This window comes from Pan paniscus, chromosome 9 (assembly GCF_029289425.2).
Source record: "Pan paniscus chromosome 9, NHGRI_mPanPan1-v2.0_pri, whole genome shotgun sequence".
NCBI classification, from domain to species: Eukaryota; Metazoa; Chordata; class Mammalia; order Primates; family Hominidae; genus Pan; species Pan paniscus.
The window spans coordinates 2,568,913-2,582,882 of NC_073258.2; the positions used below are offsets into that span (position 1 = coordinate 2,568,913).

At 58.3% G+C, this 13,970-nt stretch overlaps 2 protein-coding genes across 4 annotated transcripts; one reads left to right on the forward strand and one right to left on the reverse strand.

Moving 5' to 3' along the window:
- Positions 1–1,366: 1,366 nt before the first annotated feature.
- On the reverse strand, positions 1,367–7,191 carry BET1L (Bet1 golgi vesicular membrane trafficking protein like). 2 transcript variants are annotated; one of them, XM_003806024.7, is made up of 4 exons: positions 5,751–7,191; positions 4,397–4,488; positions 4,057–4,113; positions 1,367–3,915 (listed from the first exon to the last, which is right to left on the reverse strand). In XM_003806024.7, the coding sequence occupies exons 1-4, from the start codon at positions 5,767–5,769 to the stop codon at positions 3,748–3,750; spliced, it is 336 nt and encodes a 111-aa protein (XP_003806072.1). In that variant the 5' UTR covers positions 5,770–7,191; the 3' UTR covers positions 1,367–3,747. The 2 variants fall into 2 exon arrangements, with proteins under 2 accessions (XP_003806072.1, XP_024786667.1); XM_024930899.4 differs by having other exon boundaries at positions 4,397–4,505; positions 5,751–5,995.
- Positions 5,907–13,733, forward strand: RIC8A (RIC8 guanine nucleotide exchange factor A). Of its 2 annotated transcripts, none has more exons than XM_003806018.7 (10): positions 5,907–7,563; positions 7,895–7,942; positions 8,031–8,621; positions 9,192–9,283; positions 9,820–9,970; positions 11,037–11,132; positions 11,236–11,380; positions 11,458–11,602; positions 11,920–12,039; positions 12,850–13,733. In XM_003806018.7, the coding sequence occupies exons 1-10, from the start codon at positions 7,480–7,482 to the stop codon at positions 12,968–12,970; spliced, it is 1,593 nt and encodes a 530-aa protein (XP_003806066.1). In that variant the 5' UTR covers positions 5,907–7,479; the 3' UTR covers positions 12,971–13,733. The 2 variants fall into 2 exon arrangements, with proteins under 2 accessions (XP_003806066.1, XP_008976058.1); XM_008977810.6 differs by having other exon boundaries at positions 5,959–7,563; positions 7,883–7,942.
- The last annotated feature ends 237 nt before the right edge of the window (positions 13,734–13,970 follow it).

Consider the following 13,970-nt stretch of genomic DNA (forward strand, 5'->3'; position numbering starts at 1 on the left):
CTCTCGTCCCACCTGACGAGAAATACCCACAGGTGTCGAGAGGCAGGCCCCTTTCAGGTGAGTCTGTGGCTGCTCTGCCCAAAGTCAACCCTGATGGGGTGAATGAGGGAAGGGGCAGGGTTTACAGCACCGGTGCCCATGGCCAGCCACGGGGTGAATGAGGGAAGGGGCAGGGTTTACAGCACCGGTGCCCATGGCCAGCCACGGGGTGAATGAGGGAAGGGGCAGGGTTTACAGCACCGGTGCCCATGGCCAGCCACGGGGTGAATGAGGGAAGGGGCAGGGTTTACAGCACCGGTGCCCATGGCCAGCCACAGGGTGAATGAGGGAAGGGGCAGGGTTTACAGCACCGGTGCCCATGGCCAGCCACGGGGTGAATGAAGGAAGGGGCAGGGTTTACAGCACCAGTGCCCATGGCCAGCCACGGGGTGAATGAGGGAAGGGGCAGGGTTTACAGCACCGGTGCCCATGGCCAGCCACAGGGTGAATGAGGGAAGGGGCAGGGTTTACAGCACCGGTGCCCATGGCCAGCCACGGGGTGAATGAAGGAAGGGGCAGGGTTTACAGCACCGGTGCCCATGGCCAGCCACGGGGTGAAAGAGGGAAGGGGCAGGGTTTACAGCACCGGTGCCCATGGCCAGCCACGGGGTGAATGAGGGAAGGGCAGGGTTTACAGCACCGGTGCCCATGGCCAGCCACGGGGTGAATGAGGGAAGGGGCAGGGTTTACAGCACCGGTGCCCATGGCCAGCCACGGGGTGAATGAGGGAGGGGCAGGGTTTACAGCACCGGTGCCCATGGCCAGCCACGGGGTGAATGAGGGAGGGGCAGGGTTTACAGCACCGGTGCCCATGGCCAGCCACGGGGTGAATGAGGGAAGGGGCAGGGTTTACAGCACCGGTGCCCATGGCCAGCCACGGGGTGAATGAGGGAAGGGGCAGGGTTTACAGCACCGGTGCCCATGGCCAGCCACGGGGTGAAAGAGGGAAGGGGCAGGGTTTACAGCACCGGTGCCCATGGCCAGCCACGGGGTGAATGAGGGAAGGGCAGGGTTTACAGCACCGGTGCCCATGGCCAGCCACGGGGTGAATGAGGGAAGGGGCAGGGTTTACAGCACCGGTGCCCATGGCCAGCCACGGGGTGAATGAGGGAGGGGCAGGGTTTACAGCACCGGTGCCCATGGCCAGCCACGGGGTGAATGAGGGAGGGGCAGGGTTTACAGCACCGGTGCCCATGGCCAGCCACGGGGTGAATGAGGGAAGGGGCAGGGTTTACAGCACCGGTGCCCATGGCCAGCCTGTGGACCAGGGTGAGCTCCAGACAAAATTCCCTCAAATCCCAAGGAAATGAGGACGACAGAGACCATATGATTAGTTCTTCATGAGGTTATGTTTACTACAAATTTTTATTGTTAACGTTTCTCATCCTGAAATTATGGGATACAGCCTAGCAGTTTGTCCTCACTTGGCAGAGTAGGTAACCCTGGCTCTCACACTGAGCCCCCAAGAGTCCTTTTGGTTTTACTGGTGTCAGGGATTACAGTCAGCAAACCCCACTCATTTACAGGGTCAGGTGTACAGGGCTGAGCTGGAGGGTTAGGGTCAGGGCCCCTCAGGAAACTCTGGTCTGGCACAGCAGCAGCAGGGATGCCACTCTCCCTTTGTGGAATCCTTAATACAAGAGTGAGAAGCAGAAGAGCAAACCACAAAGGAATTCCAGCTCAGACCCCAAAGTACCTGGGAGAGCTGCAAACAGCCATGGAGATAAGAGAGGCGGGGAGGGAACACAGTGACTGAGTCTCAGAGACAGCAAAGCACCTCTCCAGCGAAAGCCACTCCGAGATGCAGCCTAATTTCCTAGTTTGCATCAGCAAGATGAGCAGGCACCACCATGGAAAGAGCACCTGGGGTGTAGCTGGTTACCACAGCTCAGCCACATTCCCCAGAAATGGAGGTCAGCCCTCCACGGCCCAGGAAAATATGGGGGATGAAGGGTTGGCACCTGCAGTGACCAGATGGAGATACAATGCAGGCAGCTGCTACCATGCTTGGTGACCAGGGTACAAGCCCCTGATGAGCTTGCCATGGCAGCCAAGGACACTGGTGCCGGAGGAACGACAGGGGCCTGCAAAGGGACATCCGAGGAAGGGGAAGCAAGCTGGGAGCAAGACCAGCCCAGCTAGGTTTCAGGGCAACAGCAAAGCCCCAGAGACATGGAGGCAGATGAGTCGACCTTGCTGGGTGAGAAGTGAGCTTGCACTGCATAGGGCAAGAAGAAGGTGGACCCCACTCCTCCAGGAGGCTGACAGTGTCAGCCAGGTACAATGGAGGGTCCAGGTCACAAGGAAGGGGGCTATGGTGAGCGTGGATGGAGAAAGGTAGGCTTGCTGTGTGGAAGGAAGGAGGAGGGGAGGGGAAGGGTGAGCAAAGTGGGGCTGCAGGCACCAGGCCGTGGCTGATCTGTGGTCAGCCTGGAGCTCAGAGGCAGTTCTGGATTGACAGGACACATGGTGTGGCCACACAGGTGGGGGGACAGTGATCCCATAGTCCCCAGGGAGTGACTGGGAGGCAGAAGACTGGAACAGGACAGAGAAGGGCAAAGCAGCACATGGCTCATGCTTTAAAGGTGTTTTTATGTCAAGACAAGGGGGCGAGGACCTCATCTTGAGGTGGGAAGAAGTCGTTGCCCTGCCAGTCCAGTGCTTTGAACATGAACCCAGCCCAGTGGACAGGGAAGGCCCAGGGAGAGGTGGGTAGGGAGGGCATCCTGCAGAGGCTGGGGACAAGGAGGATGGCACAGAACGCCATCACAGCCAGGGGAGTCTGGCAGGGCTTGGCGGAGGCGCCAAAGTTACCAGCAAGCTAGAATGCAACAACTGATGCCCTCACAGGAACCTTCTTGTGTAGACCCACAGAAGCTCCCTGGCCCTGCCTGCTTTGCCTGACTCTGAAATGCCACACAGGCCCATTTCTAGGTCTTTTCTCCTGAAAATACATCTTTGGTGCTGGGTAGATCCTGAATCCTGAGAATACAAGTTTCTGCTCCTGGATACACAGTCACATGACCCAGAAGATCCCAGCCCAGTGGCTATAGGCCAAGGCTGCAGTCCACTCCTTCATCCACAACCCCAGTTCTCCCCAAGGGTCTCACTTCATCGAAGGCGCAGATAACACAGTAGGGTGGCCTCCACTGGTCTGCCCATGCTCAGCAACCATGGCCAGGAGTAACTGCCATCTCCAGAGTGAGAAGCCTCAGTCGGAGGAGATGACACCCACTTAGGGTTCACAGCCCCTTCCTGTGTCAGTTCCAGGAACCTTGGATCACAGACATGGCCTCACCCAGACAAGGACACGACCGTGCAGCCTTAAGATGTCAGAGTCCCAAGCGCGGGGAGAAGGGCTGCAAGCCACAGGTGGCCACGTCTGGGATTCAACAGCTGCTCTGCTCAGACCTGGCTTCTCCAGACATGCTGTGGCCCCAGCTCTGCCTGGCTCTCTAGCACCTGGGGGAGGGGGGAGGGGCTGGGCCTTGGTTTCCCCGAGAGAGTCCCTTTCACACATGGGACCAGCCAACATGAGGTCATCAGGTCACAGGCAGCCGCAGCCTCCTGCCACACAGGAAGAAGATTCCTGACCCGCAATTATAATTGCAAAGGAGTATTTTGTAGGTAAGTCCTCTGGAGCCCAAAACACCAGGCAGGGAAGACCCTGGCTGCCCTTGGCACCCACAGACACCAGCTCCCACTGGCTCACGTCCTTGCCCTGGACAAGAAGTAGGAGAGGATGAAGAAGGCCACAATTAGACCCACGGCCATGCCACATAGAAGCTTCCGGTTGTCTCGTCCGGACCTTGCCATTGTGGAAAAGCGCTTCACGCTCCCTGTAAGCAGGCTGGTCACGCTTGTGAAATCCGAGTCCTAAGGGAGGAATCCCAGCAAGATCACACAGAAGTGGTGATTTGACCACCCACCCACACCAGTGCTGAAGGAGACACTGCAGGCTCTGCAGCAGGTAGTGCTAGGGCAGGGCACTGATTCACGCACACCGTGGGCCCTTACCATGCCATCCAGGTACCGGTTCTGATCCTCTGCATCCCTATCGATGTCCAGGGCGAGCTGTTCAGCAGACAGAGAGGGCAGGGGTGGGCCAGAGCAGACACATAATACAGCACTCACCCTCCCCAGACCAGACAAACCCGGCCAACAACTCTGCCAGACAGTGGGGCAGCAGCAGACAGAAAGGTCCAGGTGTCAGCTGGGGCCTCATGCAGGCGAGCACAGCCCACGAATTGGATGAGGATGGAAAACTGCCTGAAACTCCTCTGGACCCTCTGCCTTCCCTCTGATCCCCATTCCCCAAAGGCACCAGGTGGAGGTAAGAGGACAGACCACCACTGACCGATTTGAGCCTGGTGACTTTGGAGGCCAGGCTGTCAGCCATTCGCTTGTTCTCCCGGTCTAGAATCTCTTCCACAGCGCCCGGGCTCTGAGCTGAGAAAAGAGAGGGGCTGAAGGGTTGCATCCATCGGTGAGCACGGCCCCTGACCCCTCTCACTCCAACCACATCTGGGTGAGTCAGAAATCTAGGGGGCCCTAACCAAGGTTCCAGCAGGTGAATCTTGCACATGAGACAGGCTGCATAAAGGACGATGTGTGTAAGGGCCTGTCATGTGAACACATGTCCTGTGTACACATCAAGGTGGGGATGGGCAAGCACCCACAATGGGTTCGGTCCAACCAGCACCTTCTGAGACTGTGTAGCAAAAACTGGACCCAGCCCTGGGGTGCTAGTATGATGTGACACTTGCATCCAGGAAGGTCACCATCTGTGTATGTGGAGCCCATTCTTATAGAAAAAGAGTAAACTCTGCTAAGAGCATAGGAAAGACTTGGGAAAAGTACCCAGCAAGGCAGCAGAAAGGCTCCTGCAGAAACGACCTTTGAGCTAGGTCCTGAAGAGGTGGCAAGGAACCAGGACAGAACATTGGGAAGGCCCTTTACCGCACAGAAAATGGCTGAGCAAAGTTCCCAATTCCCCGAGACGGGAGCTGAGGTCGACCAGGAGCGGGATCCTTGGTCTGCATCCCACATGGGGCTTCCTGCAACACCCAGGGCAGAGTGCTCGCAGAGGCCTGGCCTGTGACAGGCTGGGCCAGGGGATAAGGAAGTTCTGTCACATCAGGTGCGTGAGAACCACCTCCTCCCTAGCTTCAATGTCAGGAAGGGATGCCAGCGTCCTTCCAGCCACTTCATATTTATAAATTCCTTTAATCATCATAACACCTCGCAGAGACAGGCATCAATATCCCACTTTGCAGACAAGAACACGGGCTCCAGGAGGGGAAATGGGGCCACCGAGGCCCAAGTTAGTAAGAGTCCTGCTTGGACACCAGCGGAGCACAGCCTCTACTCCTAGGGCCTGGCCTCGGGACCTGTCGAATGCCGACTCCCGCTCACCCCGAACCCATGCAGAACGATCTCACAGGGGGCGGCGGGGAGTGGGGGGACCCCGCTGCTGCGCGACCCCTCGCTGGAGCTGCTGGGCCGCCACGCGCGCCTTCGGTCCTAACGGCAGTGCCGGCCGAAACCCGGCCCTGCTCGGACCCGGAAGGATCCGAATCCGCCCCCCTGACAGGGTCCTCTCGGCCGAGGTCACCCCAGCTGGGCCAGAGGCAGGCGCACGCGGCTCTACAGGCAGCGGCGTCGGTTTCCGCCCGGCCCTGCCCCCAACGGCTCCGCTCTCCCGCGCTCACCCCGAGCCCAGTCCGCCATCGTGCCCTGCCCCGGCTCCTCGACGCGGACACCGACGCGGCCACAGCCGCCTCAGACGTGGCGCAGTCGCGGGGAAAGGGCTTCCGGCCCCGCCCCCAGCCAGCGATGGCCCCGCCTCCGCACCGACCACGCCCCTAGATGGCCCAGCCCCTTCCGCTTCGGGCTCGCTGACTTCCGGCTTAGGGCCGAGGGTTGGGGAACTGCCGGGCGCGGAAGCGATGGGCATATCTGTGACTTATTTTCAGCACTGTCGCCCAGACAGTGGCGCGATCTCAGCTCACTGCAGCCCCCGCCTGCCGGGCTCCCAAGGTGCTGGGATTACAGCAGCACCGCGGATGTGACGTTTGTTGTTCCTGTGAACGTGGGGCGGGGCGGGGCCGTTTGCTTGCTCAGTGCCTAGACGATGGTGGTGGAAAGACGCTTCTGTGGGTTAGGTCCTAACGGTTAGGAAGGATTCACAGGCGGGTCATGAGGAAGGAGCAGACCCCTCGGGCAGAAGCCCGCGAGGAGCACTGGGTGTGGTGGGGGCAGGGGTGCCTCCTCTGTCAAGTGGAGATCGGCGCCTCGCTCGTGCCTGCCGCGTCGCATACAGCCGTACAGAAAGCACTACAGGAAAGTGAAGCCGGGAGAGAGACTGGGAGGCGGCGCGGGGACTGGGGGCCGTAGACGCCTTTGCTCCCGGGCACTTGTTAGAAGAGCGAGTGGATCGCGCTTCCTGTGCGTCACTGAATCCTCATGACGGCCGCTGAAACGGACACGCAGGATCTTTGTTTTTCAAGAGGGAACTGAGTCCAGGCCAGACTGGGTTGCTCCCCTTTCTCTCGGCCCCTCACGGCCCTTCCACCTTTGCAAGTGCTGCTCCTTCTGCCTGGAGTGGCTCCTCCAGTCTTTTCCCGGCTCACTTCCCACCGTCCGGTGTCAGCAAAAACAGCCCGTTGCAGCCCAGCAGTCGCCTTTTGCTTCTTTTGAAGCACAGCCCTGTGACCGCCTCGTGTCCTTTTGTTTTTCCTTGCCTCCCTTCCCCTCTGGAACATAAGCTCCACAAAGGCAGGGACCTGGGAATCCCGTTCGCCTGCGTTCCCCAGCAAACGCCTAACGAACCCAGTGGCCCAGGACTGAAAATTCCTTTCCACTTCGGCTTTCCCCTCTACATCCCATCGGTTCTGTGGAGCTCGAGGGGCGTCACTGTGTGTGTGGCAGGGCACGGTGGGGGCTGAGATCGTTTCCTGTTGGAACTTCTGGCCCAAGAAGCGCGGGTCACAAGGAGAGGGGTCAGTTCGGTTCAGAGCGACTCAGCCCCTCGACTCGGGTCTTAAAACCTCCGAGCCGCCAGTTCTGCCTCAGGCCGCGCCCCCTTAAAGCGCCACCAGACGCCGCGCCCCGTTAAAGCGCCACCAGACGCCGCGCCCCGTCCCGGCCTCCCCCGCGCGCTGGCGCGGGGCTTTCTGGGCCAGGGCGGGGCCGGCGAACTGCGGCCCGGAACGGCTGAGGAAGGGCCCGGAACGGCTGAGGAAGGGCCCGGAACGGCTGAGGAAGGGCCCGGAACGGCTGAGGAAGGGCCCGGAACGGCTGAGGAAGGGCCCGGAACGGCTGAGGAAGGGCCCGGAACGGCTGAGGAAGGGCCCGGAACGGCTGAGGAAGGGCCCGGAACGGCTGAGGAAGGGCCCGGAACGGCTGAGGAAGGGCCCGTCCCGCCTTCCCCGGCGCGCCATGGAGCCCCGGGCGGTTGCAGAAGCCGTGGAGACGGGGAAGGAGGATGTGATTATGGAAGCTCTGCGGTCATACAACCAGGAGGTAAGCGGCCGCCTGAGGCCGGGGCCGGGCACGGAGGGGGTGCGGCAGGGTCGTGCGCGGGTGGCAGGGAGGGTGTGGGTGAGGCAGAGGCTGTGTCAGCAAGCGTAGGGGACGCGGCGGGGTGCGGGGGGCAGGTCTGGGATGCAGTGTTGCGGGGAGAGTGGGGGTGCACCCGTTGGGTGGCAGGCGTGTAGGGATGGGGGCGAGTGCAGACCCTGCCATCCGTTCTGAGCAGTGGCTGCTGCCTGAGTTAGAGGCCAATAGGCCGCCCGCATCAGCGGACGCGGATCCTACCCCTCTGTGGATTTGAATTCACTAGTTCTCTCTGCAGCACTCCCAGAGCTTCACGTTTGATGATGCCCAACAGGAGGACCGGAAGGTGGGTGCTGGCCCAAGGGGTAAAGGGGCAGGGACGGGTGGCCCCAGGAAGAAGGGCCTGGTGGAGCCGCTCTTCTCCCTGCCCACAGAGACTGGCGGAGCTGCTGGTCTCCGTCCTGGAACAGGGCTTGCCACCCTCCCACCGTGTCATCTGGCTGCAGAGTGTCCGAATCCTGTCCCGGGACCGCAACTGCCTGGACCCGTTCACCAGCCGCCAGAGCCTGCAGGCACTAGCCTGCTATGCTGACATCTCTGTCTCTGAGGGGTCCGTCCCAGCGTCCCCAGACATGGATGTTGTACTGGAGTCCCTCAAGTGCCTGTGCAACCTCGTGCTCAGCAGCCCTGTGGCACAGATGCTGGCAGCAGAGGCCCGCCTAGTGGTGAAGCTCACAGAGCGTGTGGGGCTGTACCGTGAGAGGAGCTTCCCCCACGATGTCCAGTTCTTTGACTTGCGGCTCCTCTTCCTGCTAACGGCACTCCGCACCGATGTGCGCCAGCAGCTGTTTCAGGAGCTGAAAGGAGTGCGTCTGCTAACTGACACACTGGAGCTGACGCTGGGGGTGACTCCTGAAGGGAACCCACCCAAGCTCCTTCCTTCCCAAGAGACTGAGCGGGCCATGGAGATCCTCAAAGTGCTCTTCAACATCACCCTCGACTCCATCAAGGGGGAGGTGGTCGAGGTGAGCACTGACCTTAACCCATGGATGGGTCTCAACTCAGCTCCAACATTTCCTGGACCTGCTTCCCACTGGGTACCTTCAGGTTTCTGGGTGTCAGACATGGAGAGGACAGGACCTCCCAGCCTGTTGGGACAAGGCCAAGGAGATGCCAGTTCTGGGCTGGGACCTCAGGAAAGGCTTCTGAGGGAAGTAGAGGCCCCTTCTGGCTCTTGCTGCCTGGCAGGAGGGCTGTGTGGTGTCTGGGGAGACTGTAAGAGATCCTCCACCATGAGGCTGTGAGTGGGGCTGAGACAGAGTGTGACTTCATCCCAAAGGTATGTGTTAACATTCCTAATCAGGGAAGTGCTCTTAGAAGAATACTCATGGAGTTTTTAGGAAGACAGCAGTGGTCATCTTTTGCCCCCAGCACTACCCAGAGTCACCTAGGAAGACCCCAGGGGACCAGGTATGCAGTACAGGAGGTGCACAGTCATTGCCACACAGTCCTGGAGTGCAACAGACAGTGGAGCCTCAGCAGGCAGCAGTAGGATGAGTGGGGCTCCTCACAGGAACCGTTCTTTCTTTGGTCAGGAAGACGCTGCCCTTTACCGACACCTGGGGACCCTTCTCCGGCACTGTGTGATGATCGCTACTGCTGGAGACCGCACAGAGGAGTTCCACGGGTGAGAATGGGGCTTTTTCTGGGAGGGAAGTGTGCCCACATGTCTAGATGGTCGTCCTCAACCCCGGCTGTGAACCAGAACCACCTGAGAGCCCAGGCCCCACCCTAGAGGGTCTGACGTTGTCTGGGTGAGTGAGACTGGACATAGCCATGAATTTGGGGGCAGGAATGTGCCAACTGGGCCTTGGGTAGTGGCAACAGTATGGTATTTACTAGGGCACATTGGTTCCTTGTCCCCGTTTTTGGTCTACCTGCCCCTAGGCTGGTCTGGGTTTCCAGAGATGGTCTGGCGCTTTGGCTCAGACAGGGTCGGGGAGGCAGTGTGTCTCAGTGCCCCCACTTCCCCAGGGGACCCCACTGTACAGCTGAGTGGCAGTGCCTCTCAGATCAGTCCCTGCCCTTGGCTTTGGTCCCTAGCGCTGCCCCTTTGGGACTCAGATGCCAGCTCATGTAATGTGTGGTTCAGCGGAGTCACAAAGATTGCACCTGTGCTCAGGGATTAGCCCTATTGAAACCCCTACCTCCATCTGTCCCCAGCCACGCAGTGAACCTCCTGGGGAACTTGCCCCTCAAGTGTCTGGATGTTCTCCTCACCCTGGAGCCACATGGAGACTCCACGGAGTTCATGGGAGTGAATATGGATGTGATTCGTGCCCTCCTCATCTTCCTAGAGAAGCGTTTGCACAAGGTAGGCTGGGGATGGCTGTGCAGGCTCCCCCAGTGGCTCTGGCACTGGTTCTCCTGCACAGATGTGGTCAGTGCTTCCACACTGTCCACACTGGTACATGGAGATTGTCTTGGTGGTGTGATATGGGCGACTCTTCCGGCTGTTCTGTGGTCCAGCCTGGCAAGAAGCCAGACCCTTCCTCCATGAGAAGCATGTGGACACCTTCCACACACTTGAAGGTTTCACTTCTTAAATCTTTGGGGATCTTTACTGAGTGGTCCTGAGAAGCCCCCCAGTCCCTACTTTTAAGTCTTAGACACAGGCAGCCCTTGATTACAAGCATAGTTGTCCCTCAGCATCCTGAGGAGACCCATAGGAACCTCAGATCAAAGCTTCCCTCTGATTGCTGTGACTGCACTACAGGGCATCTGGACAGCTGGGGCTCTAACCATCTTCCAGGAGCTTGCAGAAAGCAGGCTGGAGTACAATAAACCGAGATTTAGTAGACCTCCTGGGAATCTACCTGCCTAAGCAAGGGACACACAAGGTGCCTGCAGGCCAGTCAGGATAGGGAGCTGGCATTGGACACACAGCTAGGGGGTTGTCTGTGCCCGTCGCTGCCACTGCTGGTGCTGGGGTCCAGGCACATTATGCTAGGAGGGTCAAGAACTCCCTGCTGTGTCCACAAAGTACACAGAGCGGGGATTCGGTTCTCGTTTCTTTTTGCCACCAACATCTGAGGGCAATGTGTGTGCGAGTCTAAAGCTTTAATTGCTTTGTGTTTTCTTCCCAGCTCTGGTTTATAGTTGAGGTAATTAGACTTAAAGCAGTTATTTCTCCCAAGTCACAAAGCTTACGAGTACCTCTGAGTTACGCTCTATCCCTGTCCTTTTCAAAAGTGACACAGACACCCACCACCCACTCTTGGCCTTCCGCTGACTAACTGCAGAGGGGCCTCTTCCCAAACCTCTGCCGCCAGGACCAGCTGTTGTGTATGTTGGTAGGAAGGGGTGGTGGGGAGGTGTAACTCTGTGCCAGTCACAAGTTAGGCAGGGGCACAGCCCCGGTGACAGAGAATCCTCTACAGACACACAGGCTGAAGGAGAGTGTAGCTCCCGTGCTGAGCGTGCTGACTGAATGTGCCCGGATGCACCGCCCAGCCAGGAAGTTCCTGAAGGCCCAGGTATGAGGCTGAGGAGCTGGTGCTCCTGGGTGATGTGGTTTCGGCCCCGATCACAGACCCTTGGCTGCTCTAAGCCCAAGCTTAGGGATGGCCACCTCCCCAGGTGCTGCCCCCTCTGCGGGATGTGAGGACACGGCCTGAGGTTGGGGAGATGCTGCGGAACAAGCTTGTCCGCCTCATGACACACCTGGACACAGATGTGAAGAGGGTGGCTGCCGAGTTCTTGTTTGTCCTGTGCTCTGAGAGTGGTGAGTTATGGAGACCCAGGTCCCAGCCCACCCCACTTCAGCCAGGCTTGCACACTGACCTCTGCCTTGCCCCTCAGTGCCCCGATTCATCAAGTACACAGGCTATGGGAATGCTGCTGGCCTTCTGGCTGCCAGGGGCCTCATGGCAGGAGGCCGGCCCGAGGGCCAGTACTCAGAGGATGAGGACACAGACACAGATGAGTACAAGGAAGCCAAAGCCAGGTGTGTACCCCCAACACACCCTCGGGTCTCCACTCACAGCCCCATAGTCCCTGCTTCCACACCCATGTGGACCCCTGTAGGGTGGGACAGGATGACAAATGGGCAAGAGCTTCCAGAATCAAGCACCTGTTCCTAAGTGCTATCTGGGATACCAGAAAGTGGCAGATGGCAGGAGCTGGTTACCTGTGCCGCTTCTGGAGGGAGGCCTCTTCCTGCAGTTGCCTTGCCCACCTCACCCCACTGGGAAAATAGATGGCTTGCCTCCTGTCCTGGAGAGTCACTAATGCATTCCCCACATTCCACCCACTGGGAAACAGCATAAACCCTGTGACCGGGAGGGTGGAGGAGAAGCCGCCTAACCCTATGGAGGGCATGACAGAGGAGCAGAAGGAGCACGAGGCCATGAAGCTGGTGACCATGTTTGACAAGCTCTCCAGGTGTGTGGCATGAGGAGGAGGGGCCTGCAGCTGGGAGAAGGGAGAGCTGACCCACATCCTGTCTTGTGAGCCCCAGGAGGTAGGATCAGAGGAGAGCTTAGGATCCTGGTATTAGGTTGCATTGCTCACGTTTGAAATCACTTGCCCTGGAGGAAATCCCCCAGGGGATGGGTATATTGAGATCAGTATTGTGCCCCTTTTACAGATGATAACTGAGGCCCAGAGAAATTAAGAGACTGTCTAAGGCCGGGCGTGGTAGCTCACGCCTATAATCCCAGCACTTTGGGAGACTGAGGCAGGTAGATCACAAGGTCAGGAGATCGAGACCATCCTGGCCAACATGGTGAAACCCCGTCTCTGCTAAAATACAAAAAAAAAGTTAGCTGGGCGTGGTGGTGGGTGCCTGTAGTCCCAGCTGCTCGGGAGGTTGAGGCAGGGGAATCACTTGAACCCAGGAGGCAGAGATTGCAGTGAGCTGACATTGTGCCACCGCACTCCAGCCTGGCGACAGAGAGACTTCGTCTCAAAAAAAAAAAAAGAGACTAATGTCGCCAGATTTATTGGAGATGGCCCAGTGTCCAAATTAAGAGCCTGCTTAAGGCCAATTTAGATGTTTGAATTAGGAAACTGCTTAAAGCCAGGAGGCAGCAGTTAGGGTTTGGGCCCAGTTAACAGAAGGTCCAACCAGGCTTCCCCAGTAAATGGGAGCAGCCTACTTGGTAGAGAGGAAGGTAGCAGCCACGGGTGAGCAGGACCCCTGCCTGGCCAACTGGGCCCCTTCCCCAGCCCCACTGCACCTTTCCCCAACAGGAACAGAGTCATCCAGCCAATGGGGATGAGTCCCCGGGGTCATCTTACGTCCCTGCAGGATGCCATGTGCGAGACTATGGAGCAGCAGCTCTCCTCGGACCCTGACTCGGACCCTGACTGAGGATGGCAGCTCTTCTGCTCCCCCATCAGAACCGGTGCTGCTTCCAGAGACTTCCTTGGGGTTGCAACCTGGGGAAGCCACATCCCACTGGATCCACACCCGCCCCCACTTCTCCGTCTTAGAAACCCCTTCTCCTGACTCCCGTTCTGTTCATGATTTGCCTCTGGTCCAGTTTCTCACCTCTGGGCTGCCATGGTCTTCTTGTGCTAGAACTCAGGCTCAGCCTCGAATTCCACAGACGAAGTACTTTCTTTTGTCTGCGCCAAGAGGAAAGTGTTCAGAAGCTGCTGCCTGAGGGCAGGGCCTACCTGGGCACACAGAAGAGCATATGGGAGGGCAGGGGTTTGGGTGTGGGTGCACACAAAGCAAGCACCATCTGGGATTGGCACACTGGCAGAGCCAGTGTGTTGGGGTATGTGCTGCACTTCCCAGGGAGAAAACCTGTCAGAACTTTCCATACGAGTATATCAGAACACACCCTTCCAAGGTACGTATGCTCTGTTGTTCCTGTCCTGTCTTCACTGAGCGCAGGGCTGGAGGCCTCTTAGACATTCTCCTTGGTCCTCGTTCAGCTGCCCACTGTAGTATCCACAGTGCCCGAGTTCTCGCTGGTTTTGGCAATTAAACCTCCTTCCTACTGGTTTAGACTACACTTACAACAAGGAAAATGCCCCTCGTGTGACCATAGATTGAGATTTATACCACATACCACACATAGCCACAGAAACATCATCTTGAAATAAAGAAGAGTTTTGGACAAAAATGTATGTGTAAATTATCAAATAAAGGGGCCAGGCACAGTGGCTCATGCCTGTAATCCCAGCACTTTGGGAGGCCGAGGTGGGTGGATCACTTGAAGCCAGGAGTTCGAGACCAGCCTGGCCAACATAGCAAAACCTTGTCTCTATTACAAATATGCCCATGTGCTAGGTGTGGTGGGACACACCTGTAATCCCAGCTACCCAGGAGAATCGCTTAAACCCGGGAGGCGGAAGTTGCA

What these genes read in the sequence shown, in the direction of transcription:
- BET1L (XM_024930899.4), bottom strand. Translation starts at nt 5,995, where the DNA reads ATGCCCATCGCTTCCGCGCCCGGCAGTTCCCCAACCCTCGGCCCTAAG. An exon ending in AAGTCACCAGGCTCAAATCG is followed by an intron (nt 4,114 to 4,396) that starts GTCAGTGGTGGT and finishes TCTGCTGAACAG; the next exon opens with CTCGCCCTGGACATCGATAG. An exon ending in ACCGGTACCTGGATGGCATG is followed by an intron (nt 3,916 to 4,056) that starts GTAAGGGCCCAC and finishes TTCCTCCCTTAG; the next exon opens with GACTCGGATTTCACAAGCGT.
- RIC8A (XM_008977810.6), top strand. Translation starts at nt 7,480, where the DNA reads ATGGAGCCCCGGGCGGTTGCAGAAGCCGTGGAGACGGGGAAGGAGGAT. An exon ending in CCCAACAGGAGGACCGGAAG is followed by an intron (nt 7,943 to 8,030) that starts GTGGGTGCTGGC and finishes CCCTGCCCACAG; the next exon opens with AGACTGGCGGAGCTGCTGGT. An exon ending in ATGTTTGACAAGCTCTCCAG is followed by an intron (nt 12,040 to 12,849) that starts GTGTGTGGCATG and finishes TTTCCCCAACAG; the next exon opens with GAACAGAGTCATCCAGCCAA.